The sequence below is a fragment of the Balaenoptera ricei genome, chromosome 8 (assembly GCF_028023285.1).
Source record: "Balaenoptera ricei isolate mBalRic1 chromosome 8, mBalRic1.hap2, whole genome shotgun sequence".
Classification (NCBI taxonomy): domain Eukaryota; kingdom Metazoa; phylum Chordata; class Mammalia; order Artiodactyla; family Balaenopteridae; genus Balaenoptera; species Balaenoptera ricei.
This window is the reverse complement of record NC_082646.1, coordinates 75438542-75460022: the sequence shown is the minus strand read 5'-3', so window position 1 is coordinate 75460022 and position 21481 is coordinate 75438542. Positions and strand designations below refer to the sequence as shown.

At 38.8% G+C, this 21481-nt stretch overlaps 2 protein-coding genes across 10 annotated transcripts in view; both read left to right on the top strand.

The window, feature by feature from the left end:
• The window catches only part of UEVLD (UEV and lactate/malate dehyrogenase domains), a 45712-nt gene extending 42911 nt beyond the window's left edge, over positions 1-2801 (top strand). For all 8 annotated transcript variants that reach the window (XM_059931245.1, XM_059931243.1, XM_059931242.1 and 5 more), the window contains one exon: positions 214-2801. In XM_059931245.1, coding sequence (XP_059787228.1) covers positions 214-381 — 168 coding nt within the window. In that variant the 3' untranslated portion in view covers positions 382-2801. The remainder of the gene's footprint in view (positions 1-213) is intronic.
• Positions 2802-4694: 1893 nt separating this feature from the next.
• The window catches only part of TSG101 (tumor susceptibility 101), a 50295-nt gene continuing 33508 nt past the window's right edge, over positions 4695-21481 (top strand). For both annotated transcript variants that reach the window (XM_059929587.1, XM_059929586.1), the window contains exons 1-4: positions 4695-4864; positions 11142-11226; positions 13236-13301; positions 16978-17141. In XM_059929587.1, the coding sequence (XP_059785570.1) occupies positions 4823-4864; positions 11142-11226; positions 13236-13301; positions 16978-17141 (357 nt within the window). In that variant the 5' untranslated portion in view covers positions 4695-4822. The remainder of the gene's footprint in view (positions 4865-11141; positions 11227-13235; positions 13302-16977; positions 17142-21481) is intronic.

The window sequence follows — 21481 nt, the reverse complement described above, 5'->3', positions numbered from 1 at the left end:
TAAAGTGGGTGTCTTTGACCAAGTTCCTCCCGTTTCACAAAAATTTTGTGAAACAGTAACTCGAATTTAGAAAATAAACAATTTTTTTTTAAAGTTCAACTTGTACCACTTTGTACTTCTAGGACCAGAAAAGCAGGAAAATATCCATATTTATGGTATTATCTTTTTTGCAGTGATTCAGCTCTAATATAATCCCAATTTTTTTCATTTCAGGGATATTATGATATAAATAGTGAAGTGTTTTTAAGTTTGCCTTGCATCCTTGGAACCAGTGGAGTGTCTGAAGTCATCAAGACCACAGTGAAAGAAGATACAGTGACTGAGAAACTCCAAAGCAGCGCATCATCAATACATAGTCTCCAGCAACAGTTAAAACTTTGATTCTAAAGTTCAGAGTTACTTGAAAGGAAAGGTCATTTAATTTTACCAACATATATATAGGGCTGAGAACTTCTGTGTCTTATTATTTATCCTTACAAACTGCTTGGTTAAGGTAGATGGTTTCTTGGCTGGCTTTGTAATATGAATCCTTAGGTAGTTAGATAAGAAGGAAAAAAATCTAATTTTCTTTGTTGTTCTTGAGATATCTATACCGTTCTTTAAACCTACAGCAGAGATAAACATTCATCTGCAGTATGCATCATTTTAAAATTATGTATCCTCAATTAGCAAAACAGCACTTTGGGAATACTTTGAAAATGATACTTTTTTAAAGGAAAATTACTCTTTGACTGTTACAATAACCATGATAAGCCGAAGGCCCAGTATGGATTTACAAAATCTGTGCCAGCTATACACCCAAAGGATCCACAATTTAAGCTATTAATTTTTCTTCCTTAAAATACAGTTGGTATTAATAATAAAGCATTTTGTTTCCCCTCTTCAAATTAATTAGCTACCAAAAAAATGGAAAATAATTTTACACGTACTTTAAAATAGTAAAAAGGAAAATGAAATTTTTTAATATATGAAGAAAAAGTGTACTTTAATTTCCAGTGGGACTGTCCTTTCTGGAATTTTCTATAACCTCTTCCTGGGCTATATAAGATCTCCGACGTCTCAAGAACGCACTGTGACATAAGTAGAACCATAGAGAATGTGTATTTTTAGTGCAAGTAAGTTATGAATGAAAGCCAAGCAGTTTACTTTAAAGCTAAAATATGAGGCTTTCATAAAAGCCATTGGTCTTAATGAGGAGAGGTTGGGTGGGCTGATTGAGCAAATCCTTTAACTACTCCTGAAGAAATGATTTACTTTGGTGATGGGTCAATAATGACAATATCTTCATATGTGAAAGTTAGCATATTATTACGAATGTGACACACAACTAATAGCAACAACTAACATCAACACTTCTAGTATTTCTGGCAGTGTGATGAGCACTTTATTGTTTTATTCCTCAGGATTATTTATTAATCCTCACAGTAACCCACTGAGGTAGGGACTATTATCATCATTTTATAGAGGAGGAAATTGAGGTTTAGTGCCCAAGATCTCATGACTAAGGGACACTTATATACAACCTCTACTTTTTCTAAGTACTAGAAGAGGGAAAAAGCATAAAAGCGGAAATAGTTACCACAAGACCCTAAAGCTGGGGTTCTATACTCTTATATTCTCATGTAGAGGCTTTTTTTTTTCAATATAGTTTTTAGAAAGACTGATTCTCTGACTTCCCAGACTTGCCCTCAGCAACTAGCTGGGGGGGATGGGGGAGGTATGCACTGAAGTAGGCGTTTAGTTATGTAGTCATTCAGTTAAATAACTGGGAGCCTGCTATACACCAGATGCCATACTGGGCACTGCAGATACAGTGGTGAGCAAACCTGGACTAGGTACAAGCCCTCATGGTGCTTATAATCTAGTATGGAAACAGTAATCAAGTCTCACAAATAAATGTACAATTGCAAGTGTAATAAGTGCTGTGAAGAAGTCCCAGGTGCTTTGAAAGCATATTATAGGTAACCTAAACCTGGTCAATGAGATAGGAGCCAGATGGATTATAAGGGCAGACATACCTTAGGTAGAGAGGAAACAGTCAAACTAATGCTGATTTAGCATAATAATGGATGCTTATAATGAAGAGCTTAAATCATAAAGAAAAGGTGAAATTATATTCAGTGTTCCATGTTTAAGTAGAAAAGTATTTAATATGCTTGGAAAGATTCACACCATAATGAACTAGTGTAAAAACATTGGCCATTTGAAGAGAAGAGCATTAGTTCTGTGTAATTTCACTGCATGGGTAGGTTATTTTGGTGTTAACTCTAATAGTATATCCTCACTGTCCTTTTGTATGAAATAAGAAAGTAAAACTAAAAGGACCATTTCTTGTGTTTTTAAAGTCGCCTTTTCTAATATCAGATACCTAATTGTGCTCTTGAACAATAACCTAATTACAAGATACTGTATAAATAGATGAATTGCTAAGAATTCACTACATTAATTATAAAAGGAACATGTCACTACAACAATACTTATTGCGTCTGTTATTCCGGGTACTGTGTTAGAATCTGAGTAGTCAAAAGATGAGTAATAATAGCCCTTGCCCTACAGAAGCCCACAATATAGAAGTAATTCTATCAGATATTTCCTTGAGTGTTGAGTATTATAAATCATATAGTAAGTTCCATATGTAAGTCAAGAAGCAGTACCACCACCACCTCACTGTGATTTGGTGATAATTTGACATTCATGATGCTTCTATTAACTTTCACTTTTTTCATCTTTCCAAAATCATGCAGTGTCTCTTGTTATGGTTTTTAATGGGGCTTGGATTAAAATGCTTCTTTGATATTGTAACAGATAAATATTTTATTTTCCAATTTACATTATAGTTATTCTTAAATATCAAGAATAATGAATAAAATAAACTTTGACTTTAAAATTACCGGGAGATTCCTAATTTATTGAGTGGAAGGAAATGTATTCAGATTGAGGAGAAAGATTCATTCCTATAATTCATACAGTCCCCAGGATATTTAGTTACTTCATTTTAAGTGGCTTAAGTGCAAAATGAAGAGAATGGATTTTGTTAATTGTTTTCAAACTTTAAAAAATTATTTTTAACAAGAAAACCTTTTGAACAATATATCACCTACACTCTTCCAATTGATAAAAGTAGAATTGCTCTAATTGAAGTTGCTCCTGGGTAAGCTGTGGCTTTAAGAATAGTTTGAAAAGCACATTACTTTTAAGGGACAAAGAAGAGGTGTAGGGAAGGATAGACTGCCCTATAGTTTGGTTTGACTGGAGCTGTGTCCTTAACTAATATATAGTGTCCAAAGAAAGATACCTATTAAAATAGACTTTATGGGCTTCCCTGGTGGCGCAGTGGTTGAGAGTCTGCCTGCCAATGCAGGGTACACGGGTTTGAGCCCTGGTCTGGGAGGATCCCACATGCCGCGAAGCGGCTGGGCCCGTGAGCCACGGCTACTGAGCCTGCGCGTCTGGAGCCTGTGCTCCGCAACAGGAGAGGCCGCGACAGTGAGAGGCCCGCGCACCGCGATGAAGAGTGGCCCCCGCTTGCCGCAACTAGAGAAAGCCCTCGCGCAGAAACGAAGACCCAACACAGCCATAAATAAATAAGTAAAATTTAAAAAAAAATAGACTTTATTTTGTGTGTGTGTGTTGGCAACAATGTGTAATGATGCTTCCACATGTTGTCAATTAGGCCCTCTTTGTGTATGTGACCTTCATTTAGATGCCAATTTAGAAGAGAATACCACAGCCTGTTCCCCAGTAGCACTATGCTAATATCATCCAAATAATCATACTTCACACCGTCAAACCCAAGCTTTATAGTACCTCGAACGGCACTGTACTTACAAAACTGGTGGTGATGTGCAATAATAATGACTAATATAAATGACCATGAGGAACTTTTATGGGTAGTAGAAATTCAATTAAGATAGAGTACCCACTCTTGCACTGTATAATAAGACAACGAGGATCTGAAGATGAGTCTGCCCTCAAAGACTTGGACTTTGTTAGTGGACAGGCTAGTACACACACGGAGTCCAAGGTAGAAGGTAGGATGTCTGGGCACCAAGGAGAAATGGGGGCTTGGATTAAAATGCTTAATCCAAGCACTTGGATTAGGGGAATGATTTCCTGTAGAAGAAATTACTGCCTGGCTTCCTGTGAAACGAGGGCTCTGCACTTTGCCCTCGGGAATGTAGTATGATGAACTTTTCACCTTAAAAATGAAAAACAACCTGATAATCAGAGAGATCCTGGGCATCGCCTTTTGCAAGCCTTTCATCTTAGAGTTGGAAAAAACTGAAGCCCGAACTAGCAGTGGATTTGCCTGCTATTATCAGAAGGGCAAGTCAGTGGCAGAACAGTTTTCTGACTCCAGTCCAGTGCCTTCCCACCTGATGAATCAATCGTTTAAGCTCACTGGCAAGATCTTCGTACTTCTTCCCCTCCCTGCACCTGCGCTCTTAGTCTAAGGGCAACTGTCAAAGACCTGCCAATCTTATCCCGGCTCAGAGTTTCCACCCTCGGAACAAGACTGCACTCTTGGAAAGATTCACAACATAATGAACTAGTGTAAAAACATTGGCCATTTGAAGAGAAGAGCACAAAACTGCACAAGATTGCTCGGCCAGCCGAGCTCTATCCACGCCCAACCTCGGTCACCGACCTCGGAAGTGACGTAAGGGAAGCGGAAGCGCTGGCGTGGTGGTCGACTTCCTGTTGGTAGAGGCTGGGGGGTGGGGGGTCGGCTCCGTGGTGTGCGACTGTGTGGGGCGGCCTGGGGCAGCCCCGGAGCGGCTGACCCTCTGCCTGTGGGGACGGGAGTCGCAAGGCGGCCGCCATGGCGGGGTCGGAGAGCCAGCTCAAGAAAATGGTGTCCAAGGTGAGGCCGCGGCGCGCTCGCCTCTCGGCGCGCACCCACCGCTCCCTTCCGCGCCGCCGGGGCCTTCCCGACCAGCCTAGCGAGCCCCCCCGGGCGGGCCCGAAGCCCCGGGCAGTGCCCGGCCGCCTCCGCCGTCCCAGCTCCGTGATATCTGTCGCCCGGTGCCGGGATCCTGGGCCGGGGCCGGCGGGGGGCGGCGACGGTCAACAAAGGCGCGGAGCCGAGGCTGCTTGCCACCTGCCGCCCGCCCTCCTCTTTTCAGGGAGAGAGTTTGGAGCAGTCTTTGGGGTAGTATAGTTTTCGTCTTAGTTTTTATCAACACAAAGAGAGGGTTGTACTTAAAACTCGGTCATGGGCACTCCTCCACTTGTGTCCCAGTGTAGGGTTCGTCCGTCTTCGCCCTTCCCTCCCGGCCCCCGGAGATTGTGTCCTTTTCAGTTTGTATTCCTCACGCAGCTCAATAGCCGACCCGCGGGAGATCATAACTTTTGGTTGAATTGGCTCAGTTATAAGTAAAAACGTCCTGAGAAGCCAGAATACCGGTACCTCCCTACATCGGGTGAAATAAATAGAATTCCATTACCATTTCAGGGACTTTGATTTGCTAAGAGTGACTACCTTTAATTGTATGCTACTTATAACGCGGAATTATTTGCTTTAAAATTTTTAATCTTCATCGTTGAAGACCGGTGTATTTTTTTCATTTTTTAAAAAAGCAGGTAGGCATTTTGTATTTAAAGCCATGAGTTATTCTGACAACTACTTAAAATGTGGCACCTGATACCGGAGTGAACTGGGTGGTTTTTTTGTTTTTTGGTTTTTTTCAGTTTACCAAAGCTAATTGGAATAAGATGTATGTGAAATGGTTGAGTGTAGAATCTTCTCCAGTTAAACGATTAGCTTTACATACTTTTGTCAAAACAAGAATGGTAGGAAGCAAAGAAGTTTAAAGTTTTCAATAGTATTAAAATACACTATTATGTATGAACTTATTCCTTTGAAAAATATACTTTTTCCTCCAGTAAAATCATCCCTATAGTCTTTGATGGAAGAGCAGATAATCTCTAAAGAGAAAGTGATGGTTTTTTAAATAAAGCTTCTCTTGATTGTTCTAATCATATCTTCTAGGCTTCTGATTTTCTTTCTTTTTTAAAAAAATTGAGGTACAGTTGATTTGATTTTCTTTCGAAAAGTAATTATCCTTAATTGTAGAGGAAGTTTTAGGGAGCCCTAGAAGATTGTGGCAGAGGTCTATGTTGTAACATTTATATATTGCTTTTTTTAAAAAGTATGTTGTTTTATATACTATGTAACTGAAGAGTATCTGTTCCGTACCATTTTTTTTATCTTTAAAGTTGATAACATTGCCCTTAAGGTTTATACCTTAATTTATATGTATGAAGGTATTTACATACAAGGACAGGAATATTCAAATATTGGTTGTGAATTTTAAAAACCATAATTAGTTTTCCTAAACTTTCTGTAGAGGAACCTGCCTTCAAAGACAGAGGCAGGACATCTTTAGAAGATATTTTATACCTCCACCTGTCTTTTCCCTCCACCCTCTTCATATCCTAAGAACAAAAAAGGACATAGGGAAGAGGTGGGAGAGGGCATTCTGTCCTTCTTTTGGTTCTTGGCCCAGTATCTGAAAAACTGAGTCTCTTACAAATGGTGATGTCCGTTCTGAGTATTGGCATGTTTTCTCTCCAGCCTGTGAATAGATAGATAGGTAGGAATAGTAAGTAGGATAATAGAAGCAATTTGTGGAATTTCTTCCTCCTGGTGGAGGGCTAGCTTCAGGTGTTATCCTTTCAGTTGGATGTGGTCCAGTGTAGGCATTGGTAGCCAGGACCTTGGACACATTGCTAGGGTGATGGTCCTTTACTCTTTATCTGATTCTGGGACTTCCATCACCCAACATGTTACTTTGGGCCACCTGCTTTGACTTACGTCTTTTTTGAGGTATAATTGACATAGAACAGTATATTATCTTTTTATATATTACTACAGGTATTTTTTTCCTTTGAGCATTTATTTTAGCTCCCAACTTAAATACAGCTTTTAGTTTAACAACCTCTCTGTCATTGTTTTTGCAGTTAAGAGAGGTATATTTATACTATTGGTCCATCTTGCTTTACACAAATAACTTTTATATTTTTCATACAGACAACTACCTGTATTCTTACATGCTATATCTACAGCATTCCTAGAGGTGGAGTCACTACTAACTAGGTAGGAGAGAGCTGGCACATTAAAGATTGTAATGCACTTCACACTGTTTTAGATTCTAGGGATACAACAGTGAACAGACAGTGTGGAATTTAAATTCTATTAGAAGGCAATAAACAACTCAGTAAGTACACTAAGTAGCATGTTAGAAGGTGTTAAGTACTTTGGAGAAAAGTAAAGCAGGAAAGGGTGATAGAGTGCTCAAACGTGAGAATAGGATAGGTTGCAATTTTATAGAATAGTAAAGGAAGGCCTTCCTGAGGTCTATTTGAGCAAGACCTGAAAGAGGTGAGGAAGCAAACTGGAACAATCTGGAGTAAGAACATTCCAGGAAGAAGGAAAAACAAGCACAAGGGCCCTGAGACAGAAGCTTGTCATGCATGATAGAGGAACAGCAAAGGGAGCTAAGGGGGCTGGACTGCAGTGAGCAAGGGGAAACAGTGCTGAATAAAGGAGTGGTAGATTTTGGAGGGTCTTGCAGGCCACTGTTAGCACTTTGGCTTGTACTTGGAGTATGGTGGGAAGCCCCTGATCTGTTAACAGTATAGCTCTAGCTGCTGTGCTGAGACTAGACTGTAGGAGGTTCAGTAGAGTGGAAGCAGAGACAACTCTAAGGAGGCAGTTGTAGTAACGTCAGTGTAGCTATGAAGGTAGTGAGGAGTGATCAGGTTCTGGATATTTTTGAAGGTAGAGCTAACAGGGTTTTCCGACAGACTCACTGTGGATGTGTAGGAAAGAGAGGCATCCAGGATAATGTCAAAGCTTTTGTCCTGAGCAACTAGAAGGATACAGACATGGAAGACTGTAAGAGGCATAGATTTTGGGGGGAAGAAAAGGAGTTCAGTTTTGATCATGTTAAATTTGACATTCATTAGATATCCAAGTGGAGATATCAAATTGGTAATTGGATATACATGTCTGGAGTTCAGGAAAGAGGTTCAGACTGGAATTTTTAAATTTGGGAGTTATCAGTGTACAAATGTTATTTTAAGCCATGCATGGAGATCACCAAAGGAGTGAGTTGAGATAAAGAAGAGGACCAAGGACTGAGCCCTGGGGCTCAATATTATTAAGATAAGAGGTTAGGAGAAGAGAAGGAACCAGCAAAGACACTGAGAAGGGGCAGCCACAGAGAGGAGAAAAGGAAGCAGTGGTGTCCTGCAAATCAAGTGAAGAACATGTGTTAAGAGGAAGGAATTGACTTGGTTAAATGCTGCTGTGATAGGTTAAGTAAGATGAAGACTGAGGATTGGCCGTTGCATATGGCCATGTGTGGCAGTTAATGGTGACGTTAATGAGCAATTTCAGTGAAAGTGGAAAACCCTGATTGGAGTGGGTTTGAAGAGAATGGGTCTGGTCTTTGAGCATCAGTGGTTAACATCACGGAGAGATACCTAGATGTCATATGCTACTTGATGGAAAAACACCATCATCTGTGAAATGATCTTGCCAGAGAGAGGGGAAGACAGTGGAGGAAAAAAAAAGTAAAATTTAGAAAAAAATCATGACAAGATCATAACTTCCAGATCCAACTACTAATTCACAAGAAATACAAAGGGAATAGGAACATATATATTAAACTACACCAAGAGGACGCAGTTAGCAAAATCCAAACTGTGGGAGCTTCTGTAGGACAAATGAACCGATTTCTTCAACAAGTAAGTTTCAAGGGGTTAAAATAGAAATGGGCCCACTGATGAGGAGATAAATAAAATGTGTTATATCCATATAATGGAATATTATTCAGCAACATGAATGTACCTTGAAAACCTGCTAAGTGAAAGAAGGTAGTCATAAATGACCACGGACTATATAATTCCATTTATATGAAATGTCCAGAATAGGCAAATTGATAGAAACAAAGTAGATTAGCAGTTGTCTAGGGTGAAAGGGGATGTCGCTGGTGGAGTGAGTGGGTGATTGCTACAGGGTGTGCGTTTCTTTTGGGGGTGATGAAGATGTTCTAAAATTGATTGTGGTGGCGGTTGTACAACTCTGAATGTACTAACAGCCACTGAGCCTTACGTAAGTCACTTTAAATGTGTGAATTATATGGTATGTGAATTATATCTCAGTAAAGCTATTATCAGAAAAGAGGGGTGGGAGAGAATCTGTAGATTAAAAGAGGCCTAAAGGACATTTTAACAGATTGAAATATGTGGTCTTTATTTGGATCTCCATTCAAACAAACTAAAAAAAAAAAATGACATGAGACTGCATATTTTATGATATAAGGAAATAGTGATTATTTTAGTGTGATAATAGTATTGTGGGCTTCTTTTTAAAGTTCTTATCTTTTAAAGATACGTACTAAAATATTTATGGGTAATAGGATATGATGTTACCATTTGCTTCAGAATAATACAGGAAGAGGGAAAGGTGAATGAGATTATAGATTAAATAAGATTGGCTATGAGTTGATTGTTGAAGCTGGGTGTAGTGCTGAAGCAGGGGATTTATTATACTGTTCTACCTTTGGATACCTTTGAAATGTTCCATAATAAAAAGCTTTAAGAGGAGAGAGTAGGAAGAGAGCAATTACAGTCAGCAAAAGTAGGAAGCTCCTTGCAGGAGTTTGCTGTAAAGGGGAACTAAGAGAAGTTTGGTTGTAGGTGGAGGGGGAAGGGAGGTAAGGAATGTTTTTGTGGGAATAAGACAGGAGAAAGAAGAATATGTGTGTGGTAATAGTACTGATCCCATAGCATGGAAAAATTGGTGCTTCAGGACAAAAGAGGTCAAGAACTGCTGAAGAGATGCCTTTGAGTAGACCTGGATTTATTTCCTAATTTTTCTTGTATTTTCTCCCTTACTGTCTGTCACTGTCTTTTGTGCTGGTCTCTGAGATTTCTTTGACTTTATATTCTTTTTTTTTTTCAAGTAATGGACTTTTTTTTTTTTTTAAAGTTCTTATTTTTTTTCACAATTTATTTATTTATTATTTTATGGCTGTGTTGGGTCTTCGTTTCTGTGCGAGGGCTTTCTTTAGTTGTGGCGAGCGGGGGCCACTCTTCATCGCAGTGCGCGGGCCTCTCACCATCGCGGCCTCTCCTGCTGCGGAGCACAGGCTCCAGACGCGCAGGCTCAGTAATTGTGGCCCACGGGCCCAATTGCCCCGCGGCATGTGGGACCCTCCCAGACCAGGGCTCGAACCCGTGCCCCCTGCATTGGCAGGCAGACTCTCAACCACCGCGCCACCAGGGAAGCCCTGACTTTATATTCTAATCCTTCTATTGGATGTTTTATTTCTACTCTCACTTTTTTTTATGTCCAAGAGTCCTTTCTTTTCTGAGTGTTCTTGTTTCATGGATACAATATCATTTCTTCTTTCTTTGAAATTTTTAATGCTAATTCTTTTTGAAGTTTTCTTCTGCTCCTTGCATTATTTTTATTCTTAGTTCCTTCTTTCCGTTTCCATCTGTGACATGTTTCTTGGAGTCTCTTTTTGGAATAGCTGACTGTTCCTTTTTAAGAGAGAAGCACTAAAAGCTGATTGGAAGCTTTGTGCGTGAATGGAGCTTGTCAGCTGGTGAGCTTCAGTGTGTTGTGAACAGATGGGGATCCCCATCTCCTGATTTCCTAATCTGCTAAGAGTGTGTAAGCAAGGTTCCTAGTTTTCCTGGACTGGAGCGGTACAAGGCAGTGGTATGAGAATACAATACAGCACGTGGTAAATTGCAAAATAGTATTGACGATGAATGCTGGAGAGGGAGAGATCGTTTTGGGCTAAAGGGAAGTCTGGAAAAGGATTCATTGAGAAGGAAAGTGATGTAAACTAGGTCTTTGAGAATGATTAAGATTTGATTTGGCGGAGGGCCTTTTAAGTTGGAAAAAGAGCTAAAATGGAGGTAAAAGTTTGAATAGGTGGCAGGAGAAAAAGCTACTGAGGTTCTTTCAGTCTTTATTTAATTAATGTTAATGATCACTCAGAACCATTATACTTTTAAGAAGAGTGCTATTAAGAAAATAAGATTTTAAGAAAATTAACCTAGCAGTAAAATATGGGCATTGGTTTTAAACTAAATTCATTTGTAATTTTCCTTTTCAGTACAAATACAGAGACCTAACTGTACGTGAAACTGTCAGTGTTATTACTTTATACAAAGATCTCAAACCTGTATTGGATTCATATGGTGAGTTTATATAATAAAAATATCAAGTACTATACTTTGAGTTTACTCTTTTTGTTAATAATTGTAGGTTTCCCATTTTCCCTTTAAGTTTGTTGGTTTTTTCATTGTAGGACTAACCTTCACCTAAAAAAAGTTGTGAGAGATAGGAAATTACAAGATCTAATAATAATATATTATATTTGTTTAGTTATTTTAAGTTTTAATATACTACTCTAACATAGAACTAATGCAAATTTAGAACTAGAGGTGATGTTAAAAATAGTTTAGTCCATCATTTCCCAAAATAGTATCCATAGTTGTGAAGAATGTTGCTTTGGGGGCATGGGTAGAGGGGATTCTGAGGTTAAGTTTGAGCACTTATAGATTAAACAAAATTAAATGGGTTTCTTTGCAACAAGATTTCTCAGAGCCTTTAATATGCTAATGTGTCATTATGCCTCACCAAGGGGGGAGAGAATATAATACATTGTTCAGTATATTCTAAAGTTAATTAACTAGTGAACCTTTTTTCTCTCTAGAACATCTCTTTATATTCTTAGGAACACATTTTGTAAAACTGTATTCTGGACTATCCTTTTCATTTTATAGATGAAGAAAACACTTAAAAACTATTGTCCTTAATTCTGTAGAGTAGGTAGCTGACAATTTGTGTCCACCTTCTATTGAGATGAAATAAAGTTGTGATTTAAGTAAGAAATGACAATATTGAGAGGGTTTTTTTTTTTTTTTTTTTAACAGTTTTTTTGGCCCCACCAGTCCTAACATAATCTCTCCAACCCCATCTCCTGGTAAACACCAAATGTGCCAGGGCCAAGGGAAACCCATGCTGCCTCCTGCCCATTGTGAGGCCCTTGGCAGTGAGGGCAAAGAGCTGAATTTTGTAGCTGAGACTCTCACTCGAAACTCCACTCGCCCCCAGGGCTTTGTAAACAGGAGCCTGGTGAGAGGCAGCACAGGGGAATCAATCCTGAATTTCCTGAACAACAAAGTCATGAACCGGAAGTCTTCTCCCAAACTAGGGCATAATTCTCCTTCCTGTCCACATACTGTACTATGGTATTTAGATCTGCAAAAAAACTCATATTACCAAAATTAGAGTTAATTTAAAAATGGCTTCAATGGGGGAATAAAGTGACAAAGGCTAGAACTTTATGGTAAGTGTATAGTTTTTACTGAAAACTAAAAGAGTAAATGTTGATCAAAACTGACAAAGACTCCAACATCATTGAACGAATATTATATATACAGCCACACAGCCTGGACCAAGTCTAAACCATTGTCATCAACATGCTTTTAGAGTAAATATAACCCTAAAATTAAATACGGTGGTCTTTTTAAAATACAAGATCAGAATAAATTACAGCACAGTTTATAATTGTTAATAGTAGGTAAAAGAACTGAGGTGTTCTTGTACTGCACATTACAGCCTTTCCTCTATGTAATACAGTGTTAATTCCAAATCATTATTACAGATAATAGCAGTCCATGTAACAAAGTATGTGCCCTAGTTATTCAATCAATTATAGGTAGGAAAACTTGTGCGATGTGAGAAATATTTGTATTAAAAGAAGATGTCCGTATTTGACTGTGAAAACTTTTTTCCTTTTTCATACTGTGGGATACTACATTGGGATTGAGAATGACAGTGAGTGGGAATAAACATCTGAAAATATTAGGTTAATATTTAATATGGTGTCAGTTAATAGTGATTTTTAAGTAATTTTACAATCATGTTGGTTGGGGATCCAGAGCTCATATTATTGGGACTGTAGCATTAACATTTAATTTTCCAAGTAGTTCATAGCATCTTTACTCATTCAAAAGCTGATCCCATTAAGTGAATCAACAAAGGATACTTTATTATTGGACAAAATGTATGAACATTAACAAGTTAGTCCCTTTCAAGGGTAATAATGTGTTTTAACTGTTGTTTCTGAAACATAAGAATAACTTATGTGGGAGTATCTGTGAAAATGCTTGTTGATTAACTCATTATTCTTACCTTTTAGTTTTTAATGATGGCAGTTCCAGGGAACTAATGAACCTCACTGGAACGATTCCTGTGCCTTATAGAGGTAAATGTCTTATGTGATTCATGTTTCCAGCATAGATGCATTTTAATTCACATTTAGTTGCCAAAGAATTGTAGGTAATTAAGCTTGCTTTCTTGTGACTTTCATGATAATATAGAAACTTCACCTCCTATTCTAATTGAACTTCATTTGGCAGCAGCACCTAATATTTTCAGCTTTTTTCCCCTACTTCCTTACCAAGATATATCAACAAATAAGTGCCTCAGTGCACTGGAAGAGTTTGTTTCAGAGAATCAAAGAATCTTAGAACTAGAAAGGGATCTTAGCTACCTCCTAGTTCAGCTCCCACCCTACTCAAACTTATCTGACAATGGGAAGCTGTATAGTATAGTGACTAAGATAGAGGCTTTACAGTCAGGGCAGAGTAGGGTTTTAGTTCTCCCTCTGTAATCTATTAGTTTTGTGACAATGGGCATCTGTAACATTTGGATAATAGTACCTAACTCAAAAGAATTCATTTGTAATAATGTATGTAAAGGACTTAGCACAGGGGCTGGTATATCAAAAGTAGCTATTATTTATGGTTGTAATGCTGATGATGGATAATTACGTCTCTGTTAGTCAGCCACCCTCTGCTGGAATACTTACAATGATAATGGAGCATTCAGCTTCATGAGCAACTGTGGACAGCTCTGTTTGTTAGTTATTCCTTGTGACTAGCTAAGACCTGTGTCTCAGTAACCTACCCGTTGATTTTATATAGTACCTGCTATGCGTGGGGGAAAAGGGCTAGGGATACAAAGGTGAATAAAGGATGTACCTTCTCTGGAAGAACATACACAAATAGGGGAAACAGGGAATAAATAGATATTTACACTATTCTATACCTGTTATAGAATAATGAAATATAAAGGTGCTGTGAGATTATAGAGGAGAACAAGAACATGTGGGAAGGTCATCAAAGAAATGACGTTCAAATTTGGTATTAAAGGATGAGTGAACCATTCATAACAGAATGGACATCCCAGGCAGAGGGAAAAAACACTTGAACATCAGCATTTTATAGAGCAAATACGAGTAAAATTCAGGATTACTGACTGCCTTTACCCCAGGACATAAGCTCTGGTGAGGGAAAAAGGTATGTGGGAGAGAGAAGGAGGCAGAAGACTATCGTAGACATAATTAAAGACATTTATTATTTTTTTCTTCCAGTTTTATTGAGATGTAATTGACATATAGCACTGTATAAGTTTAAGGTATACAGCGTAATGATTGACTTCATACATCAAGAAATGATTACCTCAGTAAGTTTAGTGAACATCTGTCATCTTATATAGATACAAAATTAGAGAAACAGAAAAAAATATTTTTCCCTTGTGCTGAAAATTCTTAAGTTTTCATCAAGTTGCGATGTTTACTCTCTTAACAACTTTCATATATTACATACAGCAGTGTTCATGACATTTATCATGTTGTACATTACATTCCCAGTACTTAGTTTTTTTTTTTTTATTTCTGGCTGCGTTGGGTCTTCGTTGCTGCTCGCGAGCTTTCTCTAGTTGCGGCGAGCAGGGCTACTCTTCGTTGCGGTGCGTGGGCTTCTCATTGCAGTGGTTTCTCTTGTAGCGGAGCATGGGCTCTAGGCGCACAGGCTTCAGTAGTTGTGGCACCTGGACTCAGTAGTTGTGGCGCACGGGCTTAGTTGCTCCGTGGCATGTGGGATCTTCCCGGACCAGGGTACGAACCTGTGTCCCCTGCATTGGCAGGCGGATTCTTAATCACTGCGCCACCAGGGAAGTCCCCTTGCTTATTTTATAACTGGAAGTTTGTACCTTATGTCTACTGTCCTACAATTCTCCCTTCCCTCCAGCCCTCACCTCTGATAACCACAAATTTGATCTCTTTTTCTGTTTGTTTGTTTATCTGTGTGTGTTTGAAATATAATTGACCTATAACACTGTGTTAGTTTCTGTTACACAACATAGCAATTTGATATTTCTATACCTTTCAAAATGATCAACATGATAAGTCTAGTTACCATCTGTCACCATACAAAACATTACATAATTATTGACTGTATTCCCCACACTGTACATATCATACTGTGATTCATTTATTTTACAGCTGGAAGTTTGTACCTCTTAATCTCCCTCACCTATTTCTCTCCTCCCACCTTCTTCCCCTCTGGCAACCACCTCTTCTTTGTATCTATGAGCCTGTTTCTGTTTAGTTTTGTTTGTTCATTTGTTTTGTTTTTTAGATTCCACATATAAGTGAAATCATACAGTATTTGTCTTTCTCTGTCTGACTTGTTTCACTTAACATAATACCGTCTAGGTCTATCCATGTTGTCACAAATGGCAAGATTTCATTCTTTTTTATGGCTCAGTAATATTCCATTATGTATATGTATACCACATCTTCTTTATCCATTCATCTATCAGTGGGTACTTAGGTTGCTTCCATATCTTGGCTATTGTAAATAATGTTGCAGTGAACATAGGAGTGCATATATCTTTTCAAATTAGTGTTTTCATTTTCTTCAGATAAATAACCAGAAGTAGAATTGCTGGATCATATGGTAGTTCTATTTTTAATTTTTAAGTAATCTCCATACTGTTTTCCATAGTAGCTGCGCCAATTTATATTCCCACCAGCAGTGCACAAGGGTTCTCTTTTTCATACACACACACACACACACACACGCATACATATATGTAAATTTTATTTAAACTAAACCTTTGTTCCTTCACCATTTTTTTGTACAGCACAGTTCCTAAGCCTAAGTAATTCTGGAGAATCCATCATTTTCACAAAGCAAAGAATTCTAGATGGTGGAAATAAAGTTATGTTTTATGTATTAGGATATATTTTATTGGAGTCTTTTTTTTTTTTCATTGTAGAAGTAGTTTTGGGTGAAAAATAAATCCGAAGTCCCATAACTGATTTCTTTAAGTGAATTTTATGTGTATATACTTTTATGAAGTAAAACTGTTTCTGAGTGGGGGAAATGTATCTGAATTATGTTAGGTGATTCAAATGTTTGCTTGGGACACTGGGCTTTAACCTTAGGAAGAAAAGTCTTTGATTTATGTTCAGTATATTAACTATCAGATCCTTTGAAACACTGTTCATTTTGACTTATATATAGTCAAATTTCTCAACTGAGAGAGATTCTATTACATAAAGCAAAAAAAAGGGGATGACATCATTGATTCTGAAACTAACACTGAAAATGCCATATTCATTGGTCAAGCTGTGGCCACCAGTCAGCATCTGTTTGACACTTGGATTAGGTCTTACAGTGTGACTTTTGGCAAGGGAATTTCAAGTCTAGCATATCACTTTCTGAAAGGACACCATTATCTATGGTCTTCCTTCTGTATCCTTTACCAGTGAACTTTATTAACTGAAGCGACAAGAGTCAAATAACAAAGAATGGCTTGAACCAAAAGATAATTTGTGAATAATGTTTTTACGGCAGTAAGTACACTTACTACACTGGCAGAGTAGTAATTAATTAGCTCCTTAATCCTGCTCATGTATTTTACAAACTGAAAATTTGAAACTGATGTTAAACAGAACTTTGAAACATAAAATATTTGTTGTGATTTTTTTAAAAAGTGTTGCTTAGTTGTAGCTCTTTCTTGCTTACCTACTAAGACATTATTGAAAAATAATAAAAGTAGAGTAACTGAAGTTTCTCTTTCTTTCTCAGGTACTACATATAATATTCCAATATGCCTGTGGCTGCTGGACACATACCCATATAATCCCCCTATCTGTTTTGTTAAGCCTACTAGTTCAATGACTATTAAAACAGGAAAGCATGTGGATGCTAACGGGAAGATATATCTTCCTTATCTACATGAATGGAAACACGTAAGTATTAACAGAGTGTTCTGTGAATTCGTTGTATTTTATATGTTTTGTTCACTAGCATTTACTTTCTGTTAACTCTCAAGGAGGATTAAAGGAGAATAAATTCACATAAGATCACTAATCACTGACCTGGGTAATTGAAAAAGGCTCTTTAAAAGAAACATGTCTGGACTTCCCTGGTGGTGCAGTGGTTAAGAATGCTCCTGCCAATGCAGGGGACACGGGTACAAGCCCTGGTCCGGGAAGATCCCACATGCTGCAGACCAACCAAGTCCACATGCCACAACTACTGAGCCTGCACTCTAGAGCCCGTGAGCCACAACTACTGAGCCCACGTGCCACAACTACTGAAGCCCATGCTCCTAGAGCCCGTGCTCCACAACAAGAGAAGCCACTGCAATGAGAAGCCCATGCACCGCAACGAAGAGTAGCCCCTGCTTGCCACAACTAGAGAAAGCCCCCATGCCACAATGAAGACCCAACGCAGCCAAAAATAAGTAAATGAATTTATAAGAATAAATAAATAAATAAATAAATGAAACATATCTTATATTTCTATAGAACTTGGTAGTTTATAGAATACGCATAGTCACTATTTTATTTGCTTGAGTTGAACCTTTAAGAATAGATAGAATTCACATATGGGAAATGCATTTAAAACATATTGGGGGGCTTCCCTGGTGGTGCAGTGGTTAAGAATCCACCTGCCAATGCAGGGGACATGGGTTCGAGCCCTGGTCCAGGAAGGCCCCACATGCTGTGGAGCAGCTAAGCCCGTGAGCCACAACTACTGAGCCTGCACTCTAGAGCCCGCGAGCCACAACTACTGAAGCCTGTGTGCCTAGAGCCCCTGCCCCACAGCAAGAGAAGCCAGTGCAATGAGAAGTCCATGCACCGCAACAAAGAGTAGCCCCACTTGCTGCAACTAGAAAAAGCCCGCGCTCAGCAACGAAGACCCAACGCAGCCATAAATAGATAGATAGATAGATAAATAAATTTATTTATTTATTTGAAAAAATATATATATTGGGTTGGCCAAAAGGTTCAGTTGTTTTTTTCCATAAGATGGCTTTAGTAGCACTTAGTTGTCTTTAACTTCATTCGAAACAATTTTGTTAGATTGTATGTGATAGCTGTCCTATCAACGTGCATTTAAAAACACATCAAAATTGGTGGATTTTTGTGTCGCCATTCATTTTAATATTGAAGATGGAAGAAAAACAACATTTTTGGCATATTATGCTTTATTATTTCATGAAAGGTAAAAATGCAACTGAAACGCACAAAAAGATTTGTGCAGTTTATGGAGAAGGTGCTGTGATGATCGGACGTGTCAAAAGTGGTTTGCGAAGTTTCACGCTGTAGATTTCTCGCTGGATGATGCTGCATGGTCGGGTAGACCGGTTGAAGTTGATAGCAATCAAATCAAGACGTTAATTGAGAACAGTCAACATTATACAACGTGGGAGATAGCTAACATACTCAAAATAGCCAAATCAAGCATTGAAAATCATTTGCACCAGCTTGGTTATGTGAATCGCTTTGATGTTTAGGTTCCACGTAAGTTAAGCAAAAAAAAACTTTCTTGACCATATTTCCGCATGCAATTCTCTACTTAAACGTAATGAAAACGTTCCGTTTTTAAAATAAATTGTGATGGTAGGTGAAAAGTGGATACTGTACAATAATGTGTAACGGAAGAAATCATGGGGCAAGCGAAATGAACCACCACCAACCACACCAAAGGCCGGTCTTCATCCAAAGAAGGTGATGTTGTGTATATGGTGGGATTGGAAGGGAATCCTCTATTATAAGCTCCTTCAGGAAAACCAAACGATTCATTCCAACAAGTACTGCTCCCAGTTAGACCAACTGAAAGCAGCACTTGACAAAAAGCATCCAGAATTAGTCAGCAGGAAACACATAATCTTCCATCAGGATAACGCAAGACCGCGTGTTTTTTTGAAGACCAGGCAAAAACTGTTACAGCTTGGCTGGGAAGTTCTGATTCATCCACCATATTTTTTTTTTTTTTTTAATTTTTATTTATTTATTTATTTATTTTTTAACGGCTGTGTTGGGTCTTCGTTTCTGTGAGAGGGCTTTCCCTAGTTGCGGCGAGTGGGGGCCACTCTTCATCGCGGTGCGCGGGCATCTCATTATTGCAGCCTCTCTTGTTGCGGAGCACAGGCTCCAGACGCACAGGCTCAGTAATTGTGGCTCACGGGCCCAGTTGCTCCGCGGCATGTGGGATCTTCCCAGACCAGGGCTCGAACCCGTGTCCCCCGCATTGGCAGGCAGACTCTCAACCACTGCGCCACCAGGGAAGCCCACATCCGCCATATTTACCAGACATTGCACCTTCAGATTTCCATTGATTTCCGTCTTTACAAAATTCTCTTAATGGAAAAAATTTCAATTCCCTGGAAGACTGTAAAAGGCACCTGGAACAGTTCTTTGCTCAAAAAGATAAAAAGTTTTGGGAATATGGAATTATGAAGTTGCCTGAAAAATGACAGAAGGTAGTGGAACAAAAGGATGAAAACGTTGTTCAATAAAGTTCTTGGTGAAAATGAAAAATGTGCCTTTTATTTTTACTTAAAAACAGAACACACTTTTTGGCCAACCCAATAGTATACTGGTGGCATATATTTGTGAAACTGTTCAAATCTCATTACTCCAAGTGTTCCTATCAAGAAGTAATACTAGTAAGAAACTTCTGTTTCTGCCTCTGATGGTATAGCTCTGGCAGTTTCTATCCAAAAAAATGCTAGAAAAGCCAAAGTACAAACAACATCTGTGGAAGGCTCTGGAGAACTGTTGAGGCAATTAGGACTTGAAGGGCCAAGATCCTTGCTGCAAAGAGATGAGTCAACATTCTGCCAGTTTTCCCTAAGAGTATTTACTGATTCTTGGTACAGAGTGAGAGGCTGAGAATCTGGGCAGAGGGCATTAGCTAGAGGCAAAGAAGACTGCACAGTTGCTAGCACTCTCACAGGGCTGAAAAGACAACAGTTGCTGTTCTGTCTGCCAGGCAGCTAGTATCTTAGGAGCCAGGATTTGGGAGAAAAGGAAGCTACAAAGAAGCGAGCCAGATACTTTGAGTTTCCCCCTTAAGGGATATGCTGAATTCCTAAATTTCAAAGACAAGATGCTAAAAAGCTAAGCAGAAAGCCTCTGAAATTCATAGCCAAGTTCTCAGCAGTCTTAGGTTGAGGAGGCAGTATGAGTTTGGAACCACTCAAAAGGAGGAGGGGTATGAGTAAACATCCTAGGCTCTCAGTTGGCACCACTGGAGGAATACACCCCATGAGTGGGAACTCAGGCAGAATAAGCCCTATAAAACTCCACCCTTGAATCAGTTCAGTGCCTGATTATATTAAGGTGATTCTCACGGTATCTGCCGGCCATAGGATAGAGTGAACTGTTGCTGGAAGAAGATAATATATAGAGCCTTGTCTAATTTTTCATGAAGTGTCCGATGTACAATTTTAAATTATCAAGTACATCAAGAGACAGGACAAAGAGGGAAAAAAGACAGTAGAAACAGGATACCACCCCCCAGGTAACCCAGTTATCAGACACAGACTTGAAAATGATTGTGGTTAGTATGTTCAATATGGAGAATTAATTGTAATATAATTATATTTAAAATGAACCAAATAGAAATCTTAGAACTGAAAAATAGAATAATAAAAATTAAAAACTCAATAGAGGGACTTCCCTGGTGGTGCAGTGGTTAAGAATCCGCCTGCCAATGCAGGGGACACGGGTTCGAGCCCTGGTCTGGGAAGATGCCACATGCCATGGAGCAACTAAGCCCGTGTGCCACAACTACTGAGCCTGCGCTCTAGAGCCTGCGAGCCACAACTACTGAGCCCACGTGCTGCAACTGCTGAAGCCCACGCACCTAGAACCCGTGCTCTGCAACAAGAGAAGCCACTGCAATGAAAAGCCCGCACACCACAACGAAGAGTAGCCCCCACTCTCTGCAACTAGAGAAAGCCCGCGCGCAGCAACGAAGACCCAATGCAGCCAAAATAAAATAAATTTAAGAAACAAAACAAAAAAGCTCAATAGATGGGTTTAATAGCAGATTAGACTCAGCAGAATAGAGAATTAATGAACTGGTTTATGAATATGTTATATTTTTAATGCTGTTGACGTAGGAATAAACCTTACAAAAGATGTACAAATCCATTATGGAGAAAATTCCAGATTTTATTGAAAGATATTAAAGAAGACTTAAGTCAAAAAAAGAGAACCTTATTCATGGATTGGAAGACTCAGTATTATAAATATGTTGGTTCTTTACAAATTGATCTATTTCTTAACAGAAG